This window comes from Paroedura picta, chromosome 3, assembly GCF_049243985.1.
Source record: "Paroedura picta isolate Pp20150507F chromosome 3, Ppicta_v3.0, whole genome shotgun sequence".
NCBI lineage: Eukaryota > Metazoa > Chordata > Lepidosauria > Squamata > Gekkonidae > Paroedura > Paroedura picta.
In genome coordinates, this window is record NC_135371.1 from 8182279 (window position 1) to 8201747 (window position 19469).

Genomic DNA, 19469 nt, shown 5'->3' on the forward strand with positions numbered 1-19469 from the left:
GCAAATATGGTGAGGATTTTGGAGACCAAGACATATGAAGAAAGGTTGGGGGAGCTTGGTCTGTTTAGCCTGGAGAGGAGGTGACTGAGAGGGGATCTGATAACCATCTTCAAGTATTTAAAAGGGTGCCATATAGAGGATGGAGCAGAGTTGTTCTCTCTTGCCCCAGAGGGACGGACCAGAACCAATGGGATGAAATTAAAGCAAAAGAAATTCCATCTAAACCTCCGGAAGAAGTTCCTGACAGTTAGAGTGGTTTCTCAGTGGAAGAGGATTCCTTGAGAAGTGGTGGATTCTCCATATCTGAAAATTTTTAAACAGGCGCTGGATAGCCATCTGATGGAGAGGCTGATTCTGTGAAGGCTTAAGGGGGTGGCAGATTACAGTGGATGAATGATAGGGTTTTGAGTGTCCTGCATAGTGCAGGGGGTTGGACTAGATGACCAATAAGATCCCTTGCAACTCTATTATTCTATATTTCTATGATTCTATGAAAAGGGATTGACAGGCAGAAGAAAGTCACGTATAAACCATGTTGTTCTCTTCAGGCATGTGGAGGGGGAGAAGCGTGGAATGGCGGCAGAGAAGGGCGAGACATCAAAAAGGTGAGGAGGGGCCAGGAGCGTTATATTTCGCGTTACACCATTCATCTGGCATAACGCTATTTTTAACAATGTGCGGAAATGCCCTGAGTTTTCCAGACACCCGTTTGTGTAATTGTTGTCCCAGCCCATAAATATCATTCTGCAAACACTTTTCACTACATGAGAGAAATCAGTCTGCATAATCTCAAATGCAAACCAGTAGGATGTTAAGCTAGCGGAAAATGCAGGTCCTTTCATGAAGTTAGAATCATAGAATCATAGAGTTGGAAGGGGCCATACAGGCCATCTAGTCCAACCCCCTGCTCAACGCAGGATCAGCCCTAAGCATCCTAAAGCAAGTTCTGACACTTGTGGCAAAATCCACCTTTCAAGTAGCATCATTTAACTAAACTAATTTGTTCAGCTGATCCTTAACCCTTGGCCTCCTCCAAAAGAAGACAAAGGAGTCCAGACCTGTTCGGCAAGGTTTTCATTTCAGGAACTCGTTGCGACGCACACCATGAAGAGCATATCTGAATGGCTGGAAGGCAAAACAAACTGGAAGAGAACCAGGATGCATTCTGATAGGGGATGATTATAACTTATTAACTAGAGCAAAAAAACCAGTTGATGTCTGATTATTCATATTGTTTATTGTGCAGTTACGTAACTGTTTTCACCTTCTCTAGCTGAGAGACATTCTCTTCGGTCACTTTGGAAAACTCCTTGACAAGAAATGGATTGGATGGATCCTTTTTCCATATTTTTGCTCTTTGTCCTTGCAATAACCTTTCTTTGGAAAACGGGCGCTTTCTGGAATGGCAGCAGTCAAAATGTCCCCCCAGGACCGAGGCCGTTCCCACTTATTGGAAATCTCCACCTCATAGATCTGAAGAAGCCGCAGCAAACCATATGCAAGGTAAACATGTGTCATTGTGACTCCTGTGACAGTTGTAGATTCATGTTTTAGGCTGGTCATCTCTGTTGGGTAACGACGACTGTAATGGCTTCCCCCCAAGGGCTGGCTACAGTTTGTGAAATAACACATTTGTTTTATTCTTGCTCCTTTCATTCTTTGCTGTTTCTGTCTGAAATATACAGTTTGCTGTGTGGGGGAGCTATGAGATCCATTGGGGCAGAGGAACAAAGTCTAGTCGCACCTTTAAGACCAACAAACGCACACTTCAGATACACACAGTGTGCATGCACATCAAAGCTTATACCTTGAGTAAAAACTCTGTTCAGGTCTCATAGGTGCCTAAGCTCATGCTTTGTTCTGCTGCTTCAGACCAACAAGGCCACCCTTCTGAATCATTGCTGCTGAGAGACATTCACAGGGTCTGTCACCAATTTTGGCAGGATCGACAGTTTGCCTCCTTCCCTGGAAAAACAAGATCTGGTCAAATTTATCCCCACTCTGATCGCATCCAGAGGGCAGGGACTGAATCGATCTGGGGTTGGAATAAAAGCTCCGTGCCGTTTACACCCTAGTCAGAGTCATGGCCTGGCCCACCCAGTAAACCAATTTTACCTCTCCTGAAGTCTGGCTGCCAAAGTCAAAGTCCAGGGCAGAGTCTGCACATACTTTCTTTATTCCATTGTCAATCCTGTTGAGTTCAGATCGCTTTGAACTCAGGTCTTCCTCTCCCCCCTCCTCCACATTGAAATAGGAAAGTCTTCTGCACATGGTTAGGGAGGCTCAGAAGGTGGGGGGGGCTCTTTCTTTTCTTGAAGCCTCTTTCTTTCTTTTCTTGAAGGGAGGGGGGGGGAGAAGCCAAGCAGGGAGCCTCTTTCTGTTCTTGGAGGGGAGGGGGAGAGGATCGAAAAAGGCAGAGGAGGGAGGAAAAATCCACGACCGACAGAGGTTGAGAGAAGTTAGGGGCTTCTCCTTTAAGGCAAGCGTGTCACATGACCAGGTGTGGCCTATCAGAGGTTCTCTACCATGGAGCTTTCTTTATTCAGGATTTTCAGCACTCCAACATATTGCACACTAAAGGTAGGGTCACTCCGGATCAATCCTTCTTGCTGCAGAAGGAAAATTAAAATCGCCCCAAATCCAAATGGAAATCGCATTCTGTGTAGAGGGCAGGGACTGAATCGATCTGGGGCTGGAATAAAAGCTCCGTGCAGTTTACACCTAGCTCTCAGGGTCAGATCCATCCTCTTCCGCCCAACTGCTTGTGAGCACCTCCCCAGGGTGCTGCCTGCTTCTCTGGAACAGCTGCAATTTCCCCAGTAAAAAACACCGCCCTTTTTCAGCTCCCCCCTTCATAGGCTTCTCCCACTTTTATTTATTCAATTTCTTCGATTTTTATTCTGCCCCTCTCAAGCAAGCCATCTCAGGGCAGGACATTCAGTCCATGGAAATCAGTTATATTTTATATCTGCATATGTGTCACGCGTACCTACGGTTGCCAACAGGATCTGGAGAAAAATGTCCTGTCCCTTCAATAAGTGTGTTTAAATGGGCAGCTGGAACTTTTCATGATGCGGAGGTAAATAACATCACTGGGTAGATAAAACTCTATTAAATATAGAGTTGCTAGTCATGGGTTGGGAAATACATGGAAATTCTGTGGTGGAGCCAGGAATGAGTGGGATTTAGAATGAGGAGGCATTCCAGTGGTGTATTATCCCATGGGGTCTAGCCTTCAAAGGAGCCATTTTCTCCAGGCGAACTGATATCTGTTTCCTGGAGATAAACTGTAAACCCAGGGGCCTGATGGGAACCCTGTCCATACTCAACCTGACTAGCAAGCAGGCAGTACAAAAATAATCAAAGCTCTTGGACCAAAGGAATTCCAGACTGGCCAAACAATGGGTGTGAAATGGCTCTCTTGGTTCTGTGCAGGGGCTGTTTACACCTAATGGCTCAGGATGACGTTTCTGACTTGTTTTCTTGGTTTATTTTTCCAGCTATCCAAACAGTACGGCCCTGTGTTCAGCATTCACTTGGGATCCCAGAAAATCATAGTGATCACAGGGTATGAGACTGTAAAGGAGGCTTTGGTGAACCAGGCCGAGGCCTTTGCTGAGAGGCCCTCCGTCCCAATAGTTGACGAAATTCTGGAGAGTCATGGTGAGGTCCCTCCATTCCTATTGTGGATACTCTATATATGAAGCATAATAATGAGAAGTCCTAAAGGACATGGGCATTTAGCTTAACAGTAGTTGCCTTATTTTCCCACTCTGTTGTGAAGATCTGTAGCCATCAGCTTGTCTGCATTCCATACAATAAAATTATGCTTAGGGTAGACACAATACGAAAACTTAGGGATACCCAATGAAGTTGTTGGTTGACCAATTCTAGACAGACAAAAGGAAATCTTTCCTTCATGAGTCCTTAAACTGTGGAATTCACTGCCGGTAGATGTAGTGACAGTAGGATTGCCAGGTCCACCGGACCGGGCAGGAGTCCCCTGCTTTCCAGATGCGCTGCATTTCCAGATTGCACTGAGTTCTGTGCTCTTTAGTTAGTAAAGAGGGTGCATTATGGGATACAGTTGAGAGTAGGAAAACAGAATCCTCATAATCCTTTTTGCTATATAAAGGAGCAAGTTCAACCTATCTTATTAAAGGAACTTCTACTACTACTACTACTACTACTACTACTACTACGATTTTTTTATATAGCTCCTAGCAATATGGGCTTGGAGTGGTTCACAGCAATAAAGTCACATATCACAATGGTAAAAAAAAAATCCAATTAAAATGTAATACTAAAATACATTCTAGAACCCCATTCCCCACCCCCCTCACACTTTTACTCCCATCCCTCTTTAGCCCAGACTGGAGATTAGAACACTAAATGGGGGAGCTGAGAGAAAGGAGAATAGAGGGACAGCCCAGGTCTCAACCACAGGCCCGGTGGAAGAGCGCCATCTTACAGGCCCTGCAGAACATTGATAGTTCCGTCAGGTCCTGGGTGTCTGCAGCGAATGCTTCTACCAGTTTGGAAGTAGGCAAAATGTCCCTGGCTCTAGTCAAGAGCAGGCAATCGTCCTTGGGGCCAGGGGTCACCAGGAAATTGGTGTTTGCATAGCACGATGCTTTCCGGGGAACATACAGGGAGAGCTGTCATTGGGAGAAAAGTGAAGTGCAAAACAGGAAGGTAATGTGGTCAACGGGGGAAATCCTGCCTATTACCCCTGACATTTGACTGACCTGGCCTAAACTCGGTATACACTACACCACAACTAGTACAATGTAGTGGTGAAGGGTGTAGGAGTAGTATCTGGGAGATGTGGATTCGAATCCCTGTATGCCATGCCAACTTGTAATCTGGCTTTCATTCAGGCGTTATTTTTGCCCACGGTGAGAACTGGAAAGTGATGCGGCGGTTCACATTAACCACCTTACGGGACTACGGAATGGGCAAGAAGACGATTGAAGAGAGGATCATAGAAGAGTGTGGTTTCTTGATAAAGAGGTTTGAATCTTATGGAGGTGAGATGGGCTTTTCTGTTCTGTTCTATCTCCAATGCAAAACAAATTGGTTTTCAATAATTTATTGGCAGGGCTTTTCCCCACAAGGAATTCTAGTAACTGTTTCTTGGGAGCTCTGACATAGCTCAGGTGTCATAGAATAATAGAATCATAAAGTTGGAAGGGGCCATACAGGCCATCTAGCCCAACCCCCTGCTCAACGCAGGATCAGCCCTAAGCATCCTAAAGCATCCAAAAAAAAGTGTGTATCCAAGCTTTGTTTGAAGACTGCCAGTGAGGGGGAGTTCACCACCTCCTTAGGCAGCCTATTCCACTGCTGAACTACTCTGACTGTGAACATTTTTTTCCTGATATCTAGCCTATATCGTTGTAAACCCATTACTGCGTGTCCTTTCCTCTGCAGCCAATGGGAACAGCATCCTGCCCTCCTCCAAATGACAACCTTTCAAGTACTTAAAGAGGGCTATCATGTCCCCTCTCAACCTCCTTTTCTCCAGGCTGAACATTCCCAAGTCCCTCAACCTATCTTCATAGGGCTTGGTCCCTTGGCCCCAGATCATCCTCGTCGCTCTCCTCTGTACCCTTTCAATTTTATCTACGTCCCTCTTGAAGTGAGGCCTCCAGAACTGCACACAGTACTCCAGGTGTGGTCTGACCAGTGCCGTATACAATGGGACTATGACATCTTGTGATTTTGATGTGATGCCCCTGTTGATACGGCCCCAAATGGCATTTGCCTTTTTTACCGCTGCATCACACTGCCTGCTCATGTTTAGTTTACAATCCACAAGTACCCCAAGGTCTTGTTCACACACAGTGTTACCTAGAAGCATATCCCCCATCCAGTAGGCATGCTTTTTATTTTTCTGACCCAGATGCAGAACTTTACACTTATCTTTATTAAATTGCATCTTGTTCTCATTTGCCCATTTTTCCATTGTGTTCAGATCTCGTTGAACTCTGTCTCTATCTTCCGGAGTATTTGACCAGTCCTCCCAATTTGGTGTCATCTGCAAACTTGATGAGTAGTCCCTCCACCCCCTCATCTAGATCATTAATAAATATGTTAAAAAGTACCGGGCCGAGCACCGAGCCCTGAGGTACCCCACTACTCATCTCCCTCCAGTCTGATGAAACACTATTGACAACAACTCTTTGAGTGCGGTTCTCTAACCAATTCCCTATCCACCTAACTATCTGAAAATCCAGATTGCAGTCCTTCAATTTATCCATCAGAACATCACGTATCTCTGACTTCCAAATGTATATCCTGCAAGGTTCCCTGAGGAGCTATGCTAAGCCCCCTTTTAACACCAGAACACGTATCTCCTTACCAGGCTTCTAATTAAGGAGCTGATCTTGCAACCCTATATTTATGGTGTATGTTTTAAGACTGAAAAATCCTTTTTTATGTTAAGCCACTCAGTTATCTATGTTTTAACTTTGGGGCCTTTAAAATAAATCTTGCATTTTAATTAATAAATGGGTTTTTGTAGTTTTCTCGGGTTGTCAGGCTGTGTTTTTGCTCCTAATGTTTTGCCTGCATCTGTGGCTGGTATTGTCAGAGGTCTATCACAACAAGAGGTGTATCTCTCTGTGGCATGGAGAAATATACAGAGACTGTTTCCACACTATGGATATTGTACCGATTTGCACAGCTACCCACCTGGTTTTGTCACAGTGGTAATAGTAAGGCTCTTTCCCATTTGAACGCTCTCTGATTTCTTTATTGCTGTAGGAAAACCGTTTGAGAATACCGATATCATGAACGCCGCCGTTGCCAACATAATAGTATCGATATTACTCGCCAAACGTTTTGAATACGACGATCCCACATTTCTAAGACTCTTGAGCTTGTTCAATGAAAACGTCCATCTTTTGGGCAGCCCTGCAGTCCAGGTGATCCTTCCATTTTGACACCTGCTGGAGAAGAGTTCCAGTTCTGTTTGGGGTTGGCAACGTCCAAGTCACCGTTCCAGAGAATACAGATCCGTTTCTTTGGAGAAAGGGGCCGGTTTGGAGGATGGACTCTATGGCACGGCATCCCTGTGAAGTGCACCCTGTTCCCAAATCCTCCCTCCAAATCTCCAGGAAGTTTTCAAACTGGAGTTGGCAACCTTAGGTCCGGTGCTGGCCTCAACCCCCCTGTACTTGTTTTCTGTTCTGCTTTCTTTCCCTGCCTTTCTTCCTTCCTTTTTAAGGATGAACTAGAGATCAGTGGCATCTGCAAGTCCACCACAAGGACGGGCTGCCAAACCGAGGTCAGAAGTTCCCGATGGGAACTCCTTTCAGCAGTGCCACAAAGGCCCGAATTGGCTTGGGGCCACATCACAGGGGGATGGGGGAGAAGTTCTTCCCTTTCTCCTGCACCATTCTCCCCAAGATTAAAGGACACCGGAGGTGCCCCCTGATGAAGCAAATAACATGACCAACTTCATTCCTAAAGAAAACTATGTGTGTTGGGGGGGGGGGTTCAGGTATACTTGCTTCTTCTGGATTTGGAGTCATGTCAACAGATTCATATTGTTGCCTCAGGCTTACCTGAGGGCTGGAGCAAGAGGAAGAGAGAGAAATGTGAAGACTGTACTAATCCTGTATTAATTAAGACAAAGAAGAGTTGGTTTGTCTTCTCTGCTTTTCACTACCCAAAGGAGTCTCAAAGCAGCTTACAATCGTCTTCCCTTCCTCTCCCCACTGCAGTTGCCCTATGAGGAAGGTGGGGCTTAGAGAGCTCTGAGAGAACTGCATTTTCCCAAGGTGACCCAACTAACTTTATTTGGAGGAGAGGGGAATTAAACCTGGTTCTCCAGATTTGATTCCAGCACTTTTAACCCCTTCAAGAGCTTCATTCAGGTCTACAGCTGGCAGTGAGGGAGTCCCACATGGTATACAGGCCAATTCTGCTGGGTCCCAGAGCCTTTTCCAAACGCAATACCCAGCTGAATAGAACGTATGTCTACGTCACAGTGGACTCTTTGGAAACAATGAGCCAAGATATTGAAGTAGAAACACTTTTTCCTTGTTGCCTGAGAAACGTTGCTAATCATTGTATTGCTCATCTTTTATCTTTCCCCCCAGTTGTATAACATGTTTCCTCGTCTGGGCTTCCTTTTGGGGGCTCATAAGAAAGTCCTGAATAACAGAGATGAGCTCTTTGCCTTCATAAAGGCCACCTTCATAGAACACCTGAAGGACCTGGATGCCAATGACCAAAGAAGCTTGATCGATTCATTCCTTATCCGGCAGCAAGAGGTAACGCCACCTTTTCAAGATATTAATGCCATCTGAGTTTTAAGTACACCCTTTGCACTTGAATGCATGGCTCATCTCGCTTTGGGAAAGAACATCCCATCAAACCAGCACGGATTTCCTTATCGTGACCGGAACTGTCTGTATAGGTCACATGTTACTCACAGGTAAAAAGGGAGACAGGGAATGCCAGGAGAAAACCTCACGTGTTCTGCATTCCTGCTCCTTTCTAGCAGCTTGGTGTAGAGAGCCAGCTTGATTTAATGCTTAAGACCAGTTGCCTCTAATCTGGAGAACTGGGTTTGATTCCCTACTTCTCCTCCACATGCAGCCAGCTGGGTAGAATCATAGAATCATAGAGTTAGAAGGGGCCATACAGGCCATCTAGTCCAACCCCCTGCTCAGAATCAGAATCATAGAATCATAGAGTTGGAAGGGGCCATAAAGGCCATCTGGTCCAACCCCCTGCTCAGAATCAGAATCATAGAATCATAGAGTTGGAAGGGGCCATACAGGCCATCTAGTCCAACCCCCTGGGCTGCTCACTGCTTCAATGCTACTATTGTCAACTGGGGCAGAGCTCTGAATGTGAATGATCTGGGGGCAGAGCTCTAGTCTGAGCTAAGGAAGCTCTCAGCCTCACTGATTTAAATCAGGGCTCCCCAATCGTTTTGAACCTGTGGGTCAGTTATTGAATTCTGATACTGGGTGGTGGGCACAAGGACATTTCTGCCTCAGGAGAAAGAACCAGCCACAAAATTTCAGGAAATCAAGTAATGAATAACTGTCCTAATAGCTCTTCTGCATTTAAGGCAGAGACTCTGCATAGCAGGAAGCTTTTTGTGGGCTCTATGGCACCTAGAGCCTCTTGTGGCGCAGAGTGGTAAGGCAGCAGACATGCAGTCTGAAAGCTCTGCCCATGAGGCTGGGGGTTAGATCCCAGCAGCCAGCTCAAGGTTGACTCAGCCTTCCATCCTTCCGAGGTCATTAAATGAGTACCCAGCTTGCTGGGGGGTAAACAGTAATGACTGGGGAAGGCACTGGCAAACCACCCCGTATTGAGTCTGCCATGAAAACGCTAGAGGGCGTTGCCCCAAGGGTCAGACATGACTCGGTGCTTGCACAGGGGATACCTTTACCTTTATCTTTTATGGCACCTAAGGGCGCCAAGTTGGGGTCCCCATATTCATACCCTGCTTTTCTCCCCAATTTGATCATAGGATGAAGTCAGGGCTCTATGGGAACAGGTATTTTTTCAGAGTTTGGATCACCCTGGTTACTCTTTAGTGCAGGCTTTCTCAGTCAGGGTTTTGTGAAATGCTCGGGTTTTCTTGACAGCCCTAGAAGGGTTTCCTGAAGACATGGGACTTAATTAATTTTCTATATATATTTTAAATCTGTTAAACATTGATTGGGTGATATGACCATGCATGGTCATGTTGACTTTTCCCCCCAGCTCAAACACAAAATGGCCAATGATGGGCCTGGAGGGGGTGGGAAGGGGAGGGGCCCATGTGAGCATGTACAGAGCTCTGCTTCCCAACCACATTCTGCACGATCACACCACTTCTGGGGTTTCTTGAAGCCTGAAGAATGTTTCAGGGGTTTCTCGACAATAAGAACGCTGAGAAAGGCTGCATTAGAGGGACTGGCATATGGCAAAATCCAACACAAAAGCCACCTAATTTTTATTGGTCCTAATAAAATGTATTATGTGGCTTTGGGTTTTGAGGTTTCCTTTGAATCAGTCTGGTTACCCACAACTGTTTTCTACTATCGTAAATCTCAGAGATCTGTTTCCATTATCACTTCTCTCCATTCCCGTCAAGGCTGTGAAGCTCTCAGGGCCCTCTTGTGGTTCAAAGCAATCATGACTTCATTTTTATCCCTGTAGGAAAAGGACAAGACGAATGGCTTTTTCCACAACGAAAACCTGATGGCCCTGGTGGCCGACTTATTCGGTGCTGGCACAGAGACCACCTCGACGACACTCCGCTGGGCCCTCCTTTTAATGATGAAGTACCCTGAAATCCAGAGTCAGTTGGCTTCCGTTGTCTTGAGCTTGACCTCTGCTCAGGTTTCTGGATGGTTATTGAATGCAGTAGGGGTTTGGAACAGAGTGGCATCAGAAGGGAATTGAAGTGGTCTACTAGCATAGACCATTTCAAGAGGGGAATGGAGAAACATCTGGAGCAGAGGTTCATCAGCTGCTGTTAGTTGCAAAGATGAAACATTGTGTTTGGGGCAATGATGCTCTGCATTCGTGGTGCTTTGGGGGCAACAGTGGGGGGGCTTCCGGAGTTCTGGCCCCCTGTTTGAATGATCTCTTCTGAATTATAAGGACACAAACTTATATGTTTGAATGCCGTGCCATTGGTGTTATTAGGAAGGTTTAATGGTATTCTATAGTCTTAATCCCATTCCAGGATTGCTGCCTTGTTGTGGTGAAGGGGCTTGCGTAGTTCAGTGAAGCTATGAGCTATACCGTGCAGGGCCACCCAAGATGGACAGGTCATAGCAGAGAGCTCTGACAAAAGGTGATCCACTGGAGAAGGAACTGGCAAGCCACTCCAGTATCTTTGCCATGAAAACTCCATGGACAGTTCCAAAAGGCAAAACGATATGACGCCGGAAGATGAGCCCCTCAGCTCAGAAGGTGTCCAATATGCTACTGGGGATGAGCAGACGGCTAGTATGAGTAGCGCAGGAATGAATGAAGCGACTGGGTCAAAGCCGAAAGGACGCTCAGTTGTGAATGGAACTGGAGGTGAAAAGACAATCCAATGCTGTAAAGAATTTTATTTCATAGGAACCTGGAACATCAGATCCATGAATCAGGGCAAGCTGGATGTGGCCAAACAAGAGATGATAAGACTGAACATCAACATTTTAGGAATCAGTGAACTAAAATGGACAGGAATGGGTAAATTTAATTCAGATGACCATCAGGTATACTACCGTGGGCAATAATCTTACAGAAGAAATGAAGTAGCCTTCATAATCAATAAAAGAGTAGGAAAAGCAGTATTGGGATACAATCCACAAAATGACAGAATGATCTCAGTTCGAATCCAAGGCAAACCATTCAACATCATAGTAATCCAGGTCTATGCCCCAACCACTGCTGCTGAAGAGGATGAAGTTGATGAGTTCTATGAAGCTCTACATCACCTTCTAGAAGCAACGCCCAAAAATGACGTGCTTATCATCATGGGGGATTGGAATGCTAAAGAAGGAAGCCAAAAGTTTACTGGGATAACAGGCAAGTTTGGCCTTGGAGTATACAATGAGGCAGGGCACGGGCTGGTAGAATTCTGTCAAGAGAATACAATGGTCATAGCAAACACTCTTTTCCAAAAACCCAAGAGACGACTACACATGGACAACACCAGACAGTCAACACGGAAATCAGATTGACTGTGTGCTCTGCAGCCAAAGATGGAGAAGTTCTATACAATCAGTAAAAACAAGACCAGGAACTGATTGTGGTTCAGATCATCAGCTTCTTGTTGCAAAATTTAGGCTTAAATTAAATGGAAGAAAGTAGGGAAAAATACTAGACCACTCAGATATGAACTAAATCATATTCCTGACGAATATACAGTAGAGGTGACAAATAGATTTAAGGAATTAGATCTGATAGACAGAGTGCCTTAAGAACTATGGTTGGACGTTCGCAACATTGTACAACTAAGGTAGCAACTAAAACCATCCCAAAGAAAAAGAAATGCAAGAAAGCAAAATGGCCGTTTGAGGAAGCTTTACAAATAGATGAGGAGAGAAGGGAAGTGAGAAGCAAGGGAGAAAGAGAAAGATACACCCAATTGAATGCAGAATTCCAGAGAATAGCTAGGACCGTTTATGCACTGGAGGTTTCATGCCAGGCTGCAGGCTGGAGTTTTAGTCTTGGCAGGTTGCCCCACCTCTTCCTCATTCCAGAGAATAGCTAGGACCGTTTATGCACTGGAGGTTTCATGCCAGGCTGCAGGCTGGAGTTTTAGTCTTGGCAGGTTGCCCCACCTCTTCCTGCACCCACATGGGGGAGCATTTGGCCTGGTGCACCTCATCTGCCCCCGATCAGCCAGCATCATAATGCTGTTGTATCATGGGAGCTTCAGATGGGGTCCGCAGCATTTCCCCTCCTGCCTTAATGGACTTTGCCACAAGCCCTGCCACTTTCATCACTTCCCATCACCACTCCCAAGTGTGAGTTGAGTTCTCTAGTTGTTTCTGCACCTGGGAGGGGGCAGAGCCTGCACACCATCCTATTGTGAAAAGAAATGTTTTATTTCCTCAGACAAAGTCCAAGAAGAAATTGCACAGGTCATGGGATCTGCTCAGCCACGGACAGAGCACCGTGCAAAAATGCCGTACACAGATGCCGTAATCCATGAGGTCCAGAGGTTTGCTAACATTATCCCTGCAGGTGTGTCACGTGCGACCACGGTGGATGTCACTTTTAAAGGCTACTTCATTCCCAAGGTGATCAGTCTTATTTCATTGCATTACAACCTTGGCTCAGTTGGTTCTGGCATGTCTGTTGATTGATTCATCAGAAGAGCCTCTTTGCAAATATTTTGCAGAACTAACATAGCTAAATCCCATTGATTTCAGTGGAAGAGCCAAACAAAAGGTAATTTCACCTACTCAAAAATGAGACCCTCCTCAGCGCTCAGTTGGCGGTTGTGCCTGGATACTGAAACGTGTTTTAAATGTAAAATATAATTTTAACATTTAATGCTATCTATAATTGTATTCAAGAGCCTCTTGTGGCGCAGAGTGGTAAGGCAGCCGTCTGAAAGCTTTGCCCATGAGGCTGGGAGTTCGATCCCAGCAGCCGGCTCAAGGTTGACTCAGCCTTCCATCCTTCCGAGGTCGGTAAAATGAGTACCCAGCTTGCTGGGGGGTAAATGGTAAGGACTGGGGAAGGCACTGGCAAACCACCCCGTATTGAGTCTGCCATGAAAACGCTGGAGGGCGTCACCCCAAGGGTCAGACATGACCCGGTGCTTGCACAGGGGATACCTTTACCTTTACCTCTATAATTGTATTCATTGACTGATGTGACCTTGGCTCAGTTGATTCTGGCATGTCTGTTCATTGATTCCTCAGAAGAGCCTCTTTGCAAATATTTGTAGAACCAAGATAGCTAAATCCCACTGATTGCAGTAGAAGAGCCAAACCAAAGGTAATTCCACCTACTGTATATAGTCACATATAAGCCGACCCGCATATAAGCTGAGGCACTTAAATTTCCTACAAGACATGGGCAAACATTGACTTGCATATAAGCTGAGGGTGGGAAATGCAGCTACTGGTAAATTTACAGGGTGGCCTAAGCGCTTAATCCATGCTCCATCATCACAGGCTCTCCCATCCAGCCTCCCCCCCCAAAACAAATACAGAAAAGTCAAGAGGATGAATAGCTGCTTGTTTTTGTACCCCGCTTTCCACTAACCAAAGGAGTCTCAAAGCGGCTTACAATCGCCTTCCCTTCTTCTCTTGATGCCAGACACCCCGAGAGAGAGCACTGACAGATCTGCTCTGTGAGAACAGCTCTGGAAGGAGAAACAAACAGTGCCCCACATGCCAGCAAACCAGAGCAGAACAACAGTACCTGAAGTTGGCAGCCTACTACAACAAGTACAACAGCTACCAAACTGAGAGAATGGACAACTCTAACTACAGCTACAGTGCCTCCCACCCGAACAAAACACTGAAATAAAGAAATGTAAAACTGAAAACTGAAAGAACTGTAAAAATCAGCTTTTAAAAGAAACACAACCCCAAGAAGAAAAGGCAAACAATGCTGCCCCTCAGATAAAAGAAGAAAGAAACACTAGGAGAAAGAAACAGTAAATCCCAAAGCAACCCCAAAACCCACCCCACCCCACCCACAGAAGCCAAAAGAATAGTTTGGAAGAAGTGATTAGGAAAAGAAGGGGGGGAAAGATCAGAGTCCCTCAGGCAAACTGTTGATGTCCTACAAGCTGCCAGAGCAAGCTCAGATTTCAAGATCTTTGCAGAAGGCAATGCTACGACTGGCGGGCTGTGAGCAGGCTGTTATTTCAGTTACCCATGTATAAGCCAAGGACGCTTTTTCAGTGTTAAAAACTGTGCTGAAAAACCCGGCTTATATGCGAGTTTATACGGTATTCAAAAATGCGACCCTCCTCAGCACTCAAATAGCTAGCATAGTGCTAGGATACTGAAATGTGTTTTAAATGTAAAATATCACGTTAACACTTAATGTTATCTATAATTGTATGCATTGGCTAATGTGACCTGCCCTGAACCGCACAGTAAAGGCAGGCTACGAGAATGAAGATTCATTCATTCATTCCTTGGCTTGTGGGTTGAAATGATAGGCACATGAACACAGCCAGATGTGGTTAGCTCCTGCCGAAATATTTTAAAACTCTTCTGTGTTCTACATGCAATCAACTCCTTACCTTGTTTTTACCTTGTAAAAAGTGGGGTATGAAAAACACTTCCATCTTCTTCATTATGCAGGGCCGTTTTCGTTCTCTGTAGGGTTCTCTGTACTTAGCTAAAAGTATGGCTGGCTTATTAATTTTTTCATTCCAGTCCAATCGCTCCTTAGAAGCCAACAAGGTTTTTAGTGTAGAAGCTTTGGAGAGGTAAACTGTCCTTTTGTCAGATATCACAAAGGGTGCTTTGACTCTCGAAAGCTTGTACTGAGAAATTCTTGTTGGTCTCTGTGATGCTCTTGGTCTTGAATTTCTACTCAGACTCAACAAGTCTAGCTTCCAAAATAATCTTCACTCCCCCCCCCCCAATAACCCATTGCTTTGTCTTTGCAGGGGACTTACATCCTCCCATCACTGGGTTCTGTGCTGCAAGATGAAACTCAGTGGGAGAAACCACTTAAATTCTACCCGGAGCATTTTCTGGACTCGAATGGAAAGTTCATAAAGAGAGATGAGTTCTTGCCTTTCTCTGCAGGTATCTACCTCTAGATATTGGTGGGCTTAATTACTGGCTGAGGTATCTGAATTCTAAGTACCTTGGCTTGGAAGAACGCCATCACTGGTGGCCATTTCTCATTGTGCAGAACCAAAATGTTTGCAGTTCTCAATTAGCACTGCCCTTTTGGGGCACCATATGCTAAATTGCACTGGGAATTCATCATTCCTTTACAGTGTTCTCTCTCAGTAACAATAATTATTAAATCAAAGTTTGAGTGAAGGGGCACCTTTAAGACCAACCAAGTTTTATTCTAGGTATGAGCTTTTGTGTGTACGCACCCTTCCTCAGATCCAATGGAATGGATATGACCAGTCCCTACATTGTGGGTAGAGGGTGAACTGTAAATTAGTGTACAGCATAATCTAAACATTTTATAGATTCAAGGACCAAACAGAAAACACAAGCCTCATGTATATGGTTACCATTGGTTTGGATTTACTTCTGGGGCGGGAGGAAAGAGTGAAGGAAATACATTTGGAGATTGATGGGCAGATGTATCCTTAATTATGGAACACTGAGAGTAATCAACTGAGATCCTGCCATTACGCTCCATCTATCAAGCATGGAGGTGACCTTACAGCATCTTCTTCTGTGAAGTCTGTAGAATTATCTTCCCTCTCACCAGACCAGAGAAATATTTCCCAATCTAATATTCCCCTACTCATTACATGATATTATAATCTACTATTCCAATCTATCGTTCCAAATCCTAACCATTTGCTGGCTCTAATATTTCGGAAAAGGCACAGTGGGCGGATCACTGACTGGGACACCTCTGGGTATCCCACCTGTGATTCTGCCTGCATAGGCCAATCTGGACACGCCCGGATTGAGCGGACTCCTAGACCACTCAGCTCCAGAAGCTGGCCGCAAGGCTGCTTTGCGGCCAAATGCTGCCTGGCCAACAAGAAGGGCGCTCCAACTGCGCTGTGCCTTCACCGCCGATTGACCCGCCCGCCGCCAGCCATGGCAGCCGAATAAGCAGCACAGCTGTCACCCCACCCGCCAGCGCACCTACCACCTTGGACGGCGAAAGCCAGGACGACCAGCTGTGGGGACGTTCCCCACACACCAGCGCGATGCCCCGCTCAAGCACCGCACGCCCTCTGCCTGCCTGCCAACCTGCTGGCCCCACTGTGAGCTGCTATGGTAGGTTGCGCACCAGCTGCTCCCTCTGAGGCTGTGTGCCACTGGCGCCCGTTGCATTCCTGGACGCAACGGGCTTGAAGGCTAGTAAGAAATAAAATAAAGAGGACGTCTGGCCCTACTGGAGTATCAGGAAGCATTCTGATAGGCCTGAATGAGGTTAGCATTTGTAGGGAGATAAGAAACCAATATCCCTCTTGAGTCCTACTTCATAAAGCCTTATCAATACATTCATTAAACTGGACTTCCTTCTCCATTATTACAGGTCGAAGAATGTGTGCAGGGGAAACCCTTGCTAAAATGGAGCTCTTCTTGTTCTTTACAAGCCTTCTCCAGAAATTCACTTTCCAGCAGGCCCCTGGAATTTCTAAAGATGACCTGGACTTGACACCATTGGTTGGGTTAACAGCGCCTCCAGTGCCTTACATGTGCTGTGCTTTGTCACGTTCGTAAGGTTCAGCTCTGTCTTGCTCAGTTCTCCAGTGTGCTTCCTTAGTCTTTTCTGCAGCTTCTTGCCTGGTGAAGACCTTTCATGGCAATGGCCTCAGGGGATTCAGCTTCACAGGGTCAGATCTAACCAGGTTTTCCAGTCACTTCTGGCTCTGAACTTCCTTTCTTGCTACAGCCTATGTGGGTTTTGTCCATGCAGGTTCCCAGCACAGACTTTGGGGTGGTTGCAATCGACCCCCTTATCACCAGTGGGAAACCTGGTTGGATCCAACCCAACATCATGAGCTCTGAGATGCTGCAGAACTTAACATTTGGACATCATCATGACATGAGATTTGGACTTTGGGCCTTGTTTGTCTTGATGTACATAATAATAATAATTATAATGATAACTAGAAAATAAGCCCGCTGCAGGCTTAATGCAGCGGGCGCTAGCGGGGCTGGGGAGGCGCGGTGGGGCTGGGGCGGCTCAGGCTGGGCGGCGCGGGCTACCTTGTGGTGATGGAGCCTGGGTGTGGGCGGCTGGGTCGGCCGCGAGGCGGTCGGTGTCGGCAGTGGAGGGTGGGAGGGCGGGCGGGCCGCACGGCCACGGGGCAGGGGCCGGCGCCAGAGTTGCTGTTGCGGCAGCGGACAGCGGCCGGTGCGGCGGGTGGGGTGGCGGTGCGCTGCTGTTGGTGTGGTGGAGGGCCAGGCGTCACGGAGGATGCCGGCGGGCCGCGGCAGCTTGCGTAGGCAGGGTGCTTCGCAAGGCAGCGGCCGTCCGGGCCGCATCGGAGCGAGGAAATGGGAGCGAGCGCCGGCAGGTAGGGAAGCTTCGCACCTCCTGATTGGTCAGGGCAGAGGCAAGGGACCAATCGAGAGCCGTTCTGCGCGCGGCTCACGATTGGTCCCTTGCCGGCGGACTGACACTCGGAGGGCTTCTCTTTTTTATTTCCCTTTTAAAAAAAATACTGGGCTAAAGTAAATGTCATGATAAAGGGGCTTTTTTCCTTTTTGGTTTTCTTTTCATAAATACTAGATTAAAGTTCATATTGTTTTATAAGAAATGCTTAATGTTAAGTACTTAAAATATGTTGTTGTAAACAAGTGCGGGAACCAGCTGATTTCCTAGCTTAAGGATATGCCTTAGTTCGAGTCTAAGGGCAATTTTTATAACACCTGTAGACTGTAAGTGCTGGAAATGTTACGTTAAAGTGGGATTTTTTTGTTGTGGCTTTGTTTTTATTTTTACAGGCAACAGACATCTACAGTATTCAGCAATGCAAAGCTTCAAGCAAACGGGGAATTTGGGGGTAGAGGGAGGGATGATATTGTAATATTGTAATCAAAGATATTTTTCCTTGTTCTTTTCTATATATATATATATAAAAAAAACAATACTGTCTGCTGGTTTTCTTGTATCCACACATTAAAGATGTCAACACAGCAACCAAATACAGCTAAAGCTTCATCTACTTATGAGCAACAGAAAACAAATATTTCTCTGGTCTGGTGAGAGGGAAGATAATTCTACAGACTTCACAGAAGAAGATGCTGTAAGGTCACCTCCATGCTTGAGAGGAGCCCCCGGGGAGGGCAGTATATAAATAAATATAATAATAAATAAAATACATTAAAATACCAGTGTAGCTTTTACTGTTTAGAAAGTGGAAAAACTGCTTCATAGATAATTCAGGCCACTGGATTTGCTCACCTGTTCTTCTCATTCTGGAAGCTGTTTTGATGGAGTGGGGTGGGGGGATGACTTGGACCTGACAGAATCACATTCCTGCTTGGCCACCCATGAACACACATGAATTTTCCATACCCTGAGTTAGACCATTGGTCTCTTGAGATTGAAGGGTTCATTGCCAATGAATGCCATTTGCAAAAGTCAGGGTTCAGCTGCAAATTTATGGATAACTAGCAAATAATTGTTGTATTCTGCTTAAGCCAATGTATTCTGTGAAAGCAAGCAAATATGCAGAAGAGGACATGGCAAATTGGGAAAGGTATCTCAGAACATAGCTGATTATGCAAAACAGCTGTTTGAGGGAAAGGGAAGTTCATTCACAAGAATATGACGACAAATGTGCTTGTAAGAAGAGAAATATATGGTTCATTATATATATAGATATAAAGGCAGGCAAAGGTCTGTAGCACAACAGATATCTGCGCATGTCTAAAAGTTGTGTGCTTCATGATATAAAATGCTGATGCTAATGCTGTTCGGCTGCCTTCCCAAGTTTTGCTGCCAGGGACCCCTTTATTGCCATAAAGTTTAGTTTGCTTCCGGAATCTCATTGGCTGTGCTCTTCATCGAGCATTGACCCCCCTGGCAAGAAACCCATTTGCCAAACAAGGTCAGTATTTTCAAGCATTCTTACCTGTGCTGTAAGTCCCATCAAGTCACTGATGAATGATACCGACCCTATGAATTAATTACTTCCAAAAAGTCATCTCTGTCACCTGGAGATGAGCTATAATTCCAGGGTAGGGTTGCCAGTTCGGGGTTGGGAAATACCTGGAGACTTTTTGGGTGGAGCCAGGAGTGGTTGGGATTTAGGGCAGGAAATGACAGCGGAGTATAAAGCTATGGTGTCAGGTCTGGCAGCTCTGCATTGG

General features: G+C 45.8%; 1 protein-coding gene across 2 annotated transcripts; it reads left to right on the forward strand.

The window, feature by feature from the left end:
• The first annotated feature begins 635 nt into the window (after positions 1-635).
• On the forward strand, positions 636-17386 carry LOC143834316 (cytochrome P450 2K4-like). 2 transcript variants are annotated; one of them, XM_077331036.1, is made up of 9 exons: positions 651-1503; positions 3501-3663; positions 4881-5030; positions 6769-6929; positions 8109-8282; positions 10174-10315; positions 12577-12761; positions 15104-15245; positions 16681-17386. In XM_077331036.1, exons 1-9 carry the CDS (start codon positions 1321-1323, stop codon positions 16866-16868), a joined length of 1488 nt encoding a protein of 495 aa, XP_077187151.1. In that variant the 5' UTR covers positions 651-1320; the 3' UTR covers positions 16869-17386. The 2 variants fall into 2 exon arrangements, with proteins under 2 accessions (XP_077187152.1, XP_077187151.1); XM_077331037.1 differs by lacking the exons at positions 15104-15245; positions 16681-17386 and adding an exon at positions 13792-15094 and having other exon boundaries at positions 636-1503.
• The last annotated feature ends 2083 nt before the right edge of the window (positions 17387-19469 follow it).